Genomic DNA, 9,330 nt, shown 5'->3' with positions numbered 1-9,330 from the left:
TTCTGTAGTTACAAGAATTAGAGATGTTTAATTTTTTTTACTTTAAAAACCAAGCAAAAATACTTCACTGTCCTATTGAGTTAAATTGAAAAAAAAATGTAGGAAGAGGGAAACCACGTTACCAAGTTGATATCGTTTCCATTAAACCATCATATTTTTTTTAATTGCTTTTTATTGTGTGCTTCTTCATAAGATTTTTGTCTTCTGATCTAAAAAAAAAATAACCCATTCTAAAGATTATCAATCCAAGGAAATTGTTTTTTTTATATCTGTTATACAAGAAATAGTTAACATGGTTAACATGGTAAACAAGAAATGCCATATAATTGCAAGAATAGACATATTCTCCATTTTCAAGATGATATGTATGACCAGATCTGTTATCTTCGCTTTAAATATTCTAATGATTTATTGCTCCGTTTCATGAAATCGTGTTGACGTTTACATTATTTAAATGTATTTTATACAGTTATTATGATTAAAATTTTTTTTTCAGTTGATAGTAAAGTGACCATTGATGAATTTAAGCTGATGGCTCCTCAAGTTATAAGGACATGTGGATCCAGTCTAATAGCGCGACAACGTTAGTTGTGGGGATTGAAATTCTCCTCTGTAAATATCAGTGTGAACTCAATCAGTCTATTCATTTATAGTGTTCTAAATCTGGATGTTTTATACTGGTACTTATTTTACTCAACTAACATGATTTTGTTTCTAAAAAGTGAAGAATATTTCAGCCTCTGCTGAATGCAGTAGTTATAAACAATTTAAAGTGACTTTACTTTTGAAATACACTTATAATAAGCATCTTTCGACGGGAGTGATGCATAAATAAAGGCAACAGTAGTATACCTCTGTTCGAAAGTCACAAATCGATTGAGAGAAAACAAATCCGGGTTACAACTTAAACTGAGATAAACACATCAACTATAAGAGCATACACTTTTCATTAGTGTAATATGATGTTCATCTTCATTCGTGTAATGGGATGTTCTATCTGAAATCGTTTTGCTTTAATCGTATCGTAAACTTCTATTATCTTCTGATTATAAACATTTTTAAAATTACAGGTACCATTTAACACTATATCGGCTGCCCGTTTAATTCAATTTTCAAGTGTATTGTTTGTTACTTCATTTCATTATAGATATGTTACACAAGTATTCCCTATTCAAAACTTAGAGACAAATTGAAAGAGTGTTATTGATTTGTTTCATAAAAAAGAATGGTCAAAGTAGATACAAGTATTTTGTCTCAGTGATGGATAGATTTTACTTTGTAAAAAATCACTCTAATTCAAACAAAAATGCTTGATTTCTTGATTGACAACATATATGTTACGTTTGGAGGACGTGTTTTTTTTAACAAACTATCTGCATTCTTAAAGGAACCGATTGTGCCTCTCTTCTTGCCGCCTTGTTCTTTTATTCTTATTTGGCTGACTTCATACAGGAAAGAATAGAAGTTAGCAATATCCATTAACTTTACTTTCCGTTATATAGATGATGTATCTAACTAAATAATTCAAGATTAAGAGACAATAATGAACGCATTGATACCATCGAACTAAAGATAAAGGATACAACAGATACAGGTAAGTCTGTCTCATATATCTTGACTTACGTCTAGGAATTGATGATGAGGGTCAGTTGTACACAAAGATGTACGACAAAAGGGATGATTTCAGCTTCCCAATTGTAAACTTTCCATTTCTATGTTGCAACATTCCAGAAGCGACTGCATACAGGATTTGTAATAACATTAGCAACACGACGGATGCCACATTTGGAGCAGGATCTGCTTAACCCTTCAGAGCACATGAGATCACCCCCAGTTTTTGGTTTGGTTCTTGTTGCTTAGTCTTTAGTTTTCTATGTTGTTTCTTGTGTACTATTATATGTTTATTTGTCTTTTTTTTTTTTAGCCATGACGTTTTCAGTTTATTTTCGATCTATGAATCTCAATATCCCTCTTTTTTACAGTGATTATTCTTACGAGTCTGTTCTTCCGTCAGTACAATACGTGCAATCAATGCAGAATATGTATTTTTTTATATCATTTAATTACACATGGTGCACGTTTCAAATCTAGTCAGTCCTTATTGATTTTAAAGGTCAACTAACAAGAATAAATTACTTTCTAAACTTGAATATTCCTCTTCCTTGAATTATTTTTACTGTTAAATTATTTTTTACTGGATTGATAACTATTGATTGTTAACTTCCCGTCACTATGTAAATATAGCAATATTTTAGCAGGACCAACTAAGTTTCGAGTTTAACATTTTCAACTCAAACGTTGCTAGACATAGAAAACACATATCGCAGGCCTTTTCAAAATATATATTTAAAACAGATAGGTAAAACATCATAACACACATTTTGTAATAAAACATTTATATACATTCGAGCCTAAAAAGCGAAAGGAATATACCTTTTTTCATATATATTCTCGAACGTTCAAAAGAAAAAGAAAACATATATATGTGACGTTATGAAAAGTGTCATAGTGTGTAAATTTTCAACAAACAGACATCTTTCTTATCTAGTCATTGTCAAGCTATAAATCATTGTGTATTGGTATATTTACATTATATAAAACCAACTGTTTTCAAGTTTTAAATTCATTGTTTCCCCTTTAAGTGTCAACAGGCACTTGCATGTTATGTCTTTGTACATTTAACAAAGTTCTTAAAAACCTTTGAACTAACCAATCAGTATTAATGATTGCATTGCACATTGGACACGTTTCTTTTATGTACGACCACTTTTTTAAACATGATTCGTGGAAATAATGGTTACAAGGAGTAATCTTAGCGGACGTCATATTGCGAAGGCAGATGGCACAAACATCATTGAAAACATTTAGCTGTACTTGTGTTGCATTTGGTAGGAATGAAAGTCTTTTAACTGCAGTTCGACGCCTTTGAAATTCGGTCCATCCGTTGGTTACTCGCTCATAAGTATTGTAAATGCACCCGGCTAATATAATACAACTAAGCCAACTCCATTGAACCGTGGTTATATTCCACGTGAGAAAGCATATTTGAAGAAGTGCAAACGTTATATGAACTATTCCGATGGCAGCACGCACGCCATACATTATTTCATCTAACTTTTCAATTGGTTCAGATTTAAAGCTATCCAATACCAACAAGAGGTAAACTGAAAGAGACCCTACCGATTCAATGCACACAGATATCCAAGATGCAGTAACTACAAGAAACCATATTATGCCTAAACCAAATTCAAATTCATAAAATTTCATCACCACCCAAATAGGGAATATTATTAATACAATGATAATTGTAACAGCTTTGCATGTCTTTACAATTCCGGCTCCCGATGCTCCAAGTTCCAGTAAAAACGAATCAGCAATCTTGTGTACTTCTTCTAGAACAGTACTAGCAGCAAGAAAAATTCCAAAACACATCATCATACCATAGAAATTTACATCACTGTGAAATGACTGGATTGCTAAGATACCCAAGACAAAAGCAGGCGTTAAGAGCTCTGAGGTATTAATTCCGTAGTTTCGCCCACGTAAAAACCATAACGTTGTTTTCGGAAAAATAAAACAGATGTGAGTAATTATTGTTATAAAGGCTATTGTGCCTATACTAGTCATACACATTATGGTGATAGTTGTCATAAAAATTGTTCCAGCTTGGATAATGTTTCTGCTGTATAAAAATATTGGGATAGAAATTGCCAACATGATTGCATAAGGAAGGAAAACGAAAACAATTCTATTTTTCATTATGCTCGCATAATGTTGTCGGATTTCAGTTATTCTATTTTTTAGCAAAATTCGTGCTCGTTCTTTATCCAATTTACCCATAATAGAAAAAATAACGAGGTTAATAACAAAATATTGTGTGTTCGGCCAGTATATCCTGTAGTATATTTGAAGTAAAATTAGATAAATACTCGTGTTTATGCCGAATAAGTAATAAGTTAAAATGATTAAAGCAACATGATACAAAATGACCCAAACATGATTCAGAAACTCCGGTGCGAATACGCCAGTCATTGTATCCGCAAAGACAGAAACTGCCTTTAAACAAGTTCCAATAATCACTAGTCTTCTGGGAAAATACAAGCACAATTTAAATATTGAACTTATCATCTTTAGGCAAGTAGCAATGGTAAAAAACGTAACTCCTAGGTGGTAATACAACAGCATATGAGATGATTCTTTTGTCATTGTGAATAACGTTTGATATTTTGCGGCCAATTTAATAAGGGTGGTCCATATATGGTTCTCCGAAGAAGGCCACATCCCTATTATGAAGAGAAAGCAAACCAAACTCTCGTATATTTTCCCAAGTTGTCCGTTGTTCAGCAGAAGTAAAATGACAGCAATTGCCAATTCTACAAAAGTGAAATATACTATAGATGTATTATGCGTTTGTATGACGAGGTAGCACTTTACTATAACTAAGAATAATTACTGTCGAGCTAGCATTTCTTAACATATGTTTATTAAATGTAAATGCGAATGACAGTTTTGACTCTATTCTCGCATCATTTAGGAATATTATTATTGCTATAGTACTATTGATGTAGATTTAAATATGTGCAGGTCATACACGACTTTCAACCGTAAAAAAAGGCATACCGTAAAATCAGCTATAAAAGGCTCATTATGACAAAATGTTAAATTATTCAAACAAAGACAGATTCCGCCTGATTTTAGTCGAAATAATCAACAAAAACAAATAATACGATATGTCTTGGGGTTACACATGGCCTTAATTGCTCAACCTGACCTTCCACTAACCATGGGATTTTCAGATGGCATGTAGCATTACACAAATATCCTAAATACGACAGATTTAAAGTATCGATAAAAGAGTTTGTTGTCAAATTTGTATCAAAGTATCGATGCAAGAGTTTGTTGACAAATAGCTATCAGAGTATCGATACACGATCTATAGTTTGTTGACTATTTAGTATCAAAGTAATGCGACTCTGAAAACGTAACACAATGAACATTCCTGTCAAATTTAGATCATTCTGTTTTGTGGTTTTTAAATAGGAGACGAAATGTGAAAAGCCAACCGATGGACGACGAATGACGTCATAATCTCAAACGGCCTTAAGCCAAGTCAACTAAAACACATCGATATCAGGTTATCAATGCAGTAATGAATCGTTCTACAAAAGTCATAATATTGACATAAACTATTATTTAGGTGATTCGTATATAAACTAGATAGTAAAGCCACAGTAAAGTGGACATAAGGGTGCATACTTTACTTTTTTCTATATGTGTATCTACGTTAAGAACACTTCTATACTGAGAACGTTTTTATTTTCTCTTTTGCCAGATTTAAATCTATAGACTACGCAAAAATGTATGCGTTATTCATACATTAGTGTGATTTTTATCTGATGTAAGTAATATACAGTCGTACTTTCCTTTCTTTTCATTAAACTAGTATTTTAGTATCTAAGTTGCATTGCTCTTTCTGAATAATTTTACATTCCTTTACAACTATTTGCATTTGTGTATTTGCGTACGTGTTCATAGAATTAACAAATCACAATCTTTTATAATTTTACGTACCCATGTATAAAAGTGGTGTTGTTATCATTTGAGATGCATACATTCTTAGTAGAGCATCAATCAAGAACAGTAACGGCAATCGTTGTAACGTTCCAACAATGGTAATTCCGTGATCTCTCATTATACCTAAATTTATTAAAAAGAGATAAGTATTGAAATAAGCGTTAGAAGATGAGATTTGAAAAAGACAATCAAGTCATTAAAGAACTTTAGATAGAGAGGGGAAACCCCAGGGTAACGTGCAGCTTTCAACCATGAGCATATTCAATACCGAATAGTAAACTTAATGTGCCTAACCAGGAGAAAAGAACCAAAGGAGAAGACACTTCGAATAATACAAATAAACCAAAACATGACAGACAGCAATCAAAGACAACACCGTGACAAAATAATCATAGCTTTGGACTTGCACACATATAACGTGGTTTTTAACGTTTAATCTTCCCCTTAAGTCAAACTGAGCAAAAATAAATGAAAAAAGAATTTCAAATATCAAAATGACAAATGACATATAGTACCAATCTACTCGGAGTACTGGAAGTAACTGACAGCAAACTTCTAATTTGAACTTAAAAGTTGTCCATTTACTCTCAAACTGAAAGGTATACATTTATAATCAAATAATGAAAACATGTTGCAATCTTACCTATCATTTTGAGCGACCTTTGCTACTCTTAAAAACCAAAACATTAATGTGGCATTCTTTCAATATTTTTAGTTTCGGTTTAAGCATGGAAATGGAAATTTATATACTTCGTCATTGCTGATTTTTAAAAAACCGTGTCAAACACTTTAAATTTAGGTTAACGTAATGGTCCATATATCTATGTTTAATAAAGGTTATTTACTGTGAATAAAATCTAAAAATAGAATTTGTATTTAAATGTACCTAAACTACGTCTGATAAAAATAACTTATTTACAGTAAAGATTTAAACAATATAAGAACGTTGAAGGGTTATATTTGCTTAAGTTTTTCTGTGTTGTAAATTTGTTACTAATTATATAGAGTCAACGAGATTTAAAAACATTAATGATATAGAGTTGTCGAGGATTTAACACATTAAGTATATAGAGGGTACGGGATTTAACACCGTAACAACATCAAACCGTCATTTCTTATTGGCATGATGTATTAAGTTATTAACAAAAGAATATTATGTTCCGAAATCATTTCTATATGTCAACTTTTGCAGAATCAAAAATAAAATGTTTTATATATAGGTGTAAAATCTGGAATATTCATGTTTTTCCTTCATGTTTAACTATGTAGAAATTTCCAAAATGTAAATTGTGTTTCTCACAAAATAGCGCTATTCAGATATTTTCTCATTTACCCCTATGGTTTTAATTCTGAATGCAATTTTTGTATGGGTGACAGACTGGAAAGAAATGTTCGGTGAACCTCAAATTTTTTTTTATCATTGTTAATAGCATTTAAATTTCGGATACGTATAAAATAAGGTGGTACATAACACCTTAGGAGATAACTCTGTAAAAAAAATTGTAATGGAAATATTAAGCTTCTCAATGATAAAAAAATATGATTTGTCAAAATTCTATTTATCCAATGAAATTGTTCCGATGAAGTGTGCGGTTCAAGTTTATTTAAATTTTAATTTGTTTGTCAAAGTAAATATTTGGTCCAAATGTTATGAAAACTAAACGAGCCAAATTAAAAATTTAATTATAGTCAATATGTTTGGTTCATTGTACCACTTGAAAGAAAACGAAAGGGAACAAGATATTTTTACTGACGGACTATGAAAACTCAATGCTAAATCATTCCTATTTTATTTTCAGGTATATTATTTCTAAAATAAATATATTGATATGAATTACATTCATAACACTGTCTATGTGTACCAAATAACGTGTCATGTTAAAATCATGTGAAATGCACTCAAACCCTTGATATCAGCTGATCAAAGGATGTGTTACCGGTTAAGGTAGTGACTGCTTGTTACCAACACATAAATGATTGACAGAAAACACAACCAGTTTGTTTGCACATGTATTGAGTTCTGTTTTGTTCCTACGGACTTGGCCCCTGACTTTGACCATAACAGCTTTTTTATTGCACTAGTTCAGTTAAAAAGAAGGTTTTAAATTTGTTTAGGTGCAGTCGATTGTATAGCATTTACAGTGTTATGTTTAATCTGTATGCCATGACATTCGAAATCTTGGTAATCAGTTGAGGTTAATGTCGGGACACTGTCTCGCTAATGGAGTTGTTTAATGACTTTACCGAATTAAAATTATCACCAGGTTTGTACTTACATGAGTAGTACGACGGTTGCCACATTTGAAACAGAATTTGCCTACCCTTACGCAACACCTGCAATCACCCCAGTTTTTTGTGGTCTTTGGTTTTCTATGTTTTTTGTGTACTGTTCTTTGTTTGTATTTTTACTTTTTCAGCCATGGCGATGTCAGTTTATTTTCGACTTATTAGTTTGAATGTCCTTTTGGTATCCTTCGCCTTTTCTTCGCGTGGCGTTGCCATTTCAGGTTGATGTGGTCATGGATGGTTAACAAATTAACAAAATCCCTCAATCTGTACCGTTGTAATAAGGAATGTTTTGTAGGGAGAAATCCACTTGTATAAAAAAAAGTTGTTAAACAAAAACAAATGTACGCTAACAACACATTTTCTCCACTGTTTTAAATACAAAGTTTCGTTTAAGCAAAGCATTAGAAAAACGATTACGAAAATTCGTAGTTAAGTTGTCTTTGAAATCTATATTTTAAAAGAACATCAGACGAAACAGATTATAGATTTAAATACGGTGATTCACATATGGTATCTACTGCTTAATAAACGAGAACAATTGCCAATGAGACAAATATCCATGACATGTATGTAATCCATTATAGGTACACACTGTAACATTTGACTGTCATGAAAGGCACAACAAGCAACTACATATAACAAAATCACAAACGACATATATTACCGATCTACTCAGAGTACTCAAAATTCCAAAGTCCAATTTGAACTAAAAAATGACTATTCACTCTCAGACTGAGGTATACATTAAACAATAATCTAATAATGAAAACATGTTTTGAACAGCATGTGCAATCTTACCTATTATGTTGAGCGACCTTTACTCGACAAAAGCTAAAAACAAGTTTGTCAATTTTTCAACATTTATAGTTTCGGTTTAGGTATAAACACGGAAATTTCCATACTGTGCTGTTGCTTATTGTCAAACAACGTTGTTCAAAAGGTTAAATATAGGCTTAGCGTAATGGTTTATATATATATATATATATATATATATATATCTGTGTTTAGTAAACTTATAGTAATGTGAATAAGATATTAAAATAAGTTTAATTTAAATGTCTTCATACGACGCCTGATAGATAGAAGTAATTCATAATTATTTTTGTTGTTTACCGTACAGATTAAAACGAGATACAAATTAAAAGGATATATTTGTTTGAGTATTTATGTGTTGTGGATTCGATAAAAGATTTTAACACATTAATGCTTTGCGTGTTTGAGATTTTAATACCGCTAGGATTCCTTACCTATCACTTAAAAAAACCCAGTGTACGATGCTCTCAAATATGCCAATGTCCACAGAATAGATAAAAAGTTGTTAAAGTTGCGTGTTATACGGAATTTGCATGCCATTTCTTCATATTTGATTCATATTCAGGGGGTTTTCGTCACAGTCACTTATGTCCATTCCTTTTGTTTTGAGTATGCTCTATCCTTTGTCTCAAAATTTCTCGTGCTTTTTGTTTT

The 9,330-nt window shown here is 31.7% G+C and overlaps 1 protein-coding gene across 2 annotated transcripts; it reads right to left on the bottom strand.

Moving 5' to 3' along the window:
* Nucleotides 1-2,324: 2,324 nt before the first annotated feature.
* Nucleotides 2,325-8,801, bottom strand: LOC127705315 (RING finger protein 145-like). 2 transcript variants are annotated; one of them, XM_052209633.1, is made up of 3 exons: nucleotides 8,662-8,801; nucleotides 5,572-5,697; nucleotides 2,325-4,373 (listed from the first exon to the last, which is right to left on the bottom strand). In XM_052209633.1, the coding sequence occupies exons 2-3, from the start codon at nucleotides 5,690-5,692 to the stop codon at nucleotides 2,638-2,640; spliced, it is 1,857 nt and encodes a 618-aa protein (XP_052065593.1). In that variant the 5' UTR covers nucleotides 5,693-5,697; nucleotides 8,662-8,801; the 3' UTR covers nucleotides 2,325-2,637. The 2 variants fall into 2 exon arrangements, with proteins under 2 accessions (XP_052065593.1, XP_052065592.1); XM_052209632.1 differs by lacking the exon at nucleotides 8,662-8,801 and adding an exon at nucleotides 6,218-6,349.
* Nucleotides 8,802-9,330: the final 529 nt, after the last annotated feature.

Source organism: Mytilus californianus, unplaced genomic scaffold, assembly GCF_021869535.1.
Source record: "Mytilus californianus isolate M0D057914Y unplaced genomic scaffold, xbMytCali1.0.p SCAF_6, whole genome shotgun sequence".
NCBI classification, from domain to species: domain Eukaryota; kingdom Metazoa; phylum Mollusca; class Bivalvia; order Mytilida; family Mytilidae; genus Mytilus; species Mytilus californianus.
The sequence above is the reverse complement of the archived record's forward strand: the minus strand, read 5'-3'. Positions and strand labels throughout refer to the sequence as shown.

What these genes read in the sequence shown, in the direction of transcription:
- LOC127705315 (XM_052209632.1), bottom strand. An exon ending in AACACCACTTTTATACATGG is followed by an intron (nt 4,374 to 5,571) that starts GTACGTAAAATT and finishes TCACTTTTGTAG; the next exon opens with AATTGGCAATTGCTGTCATT.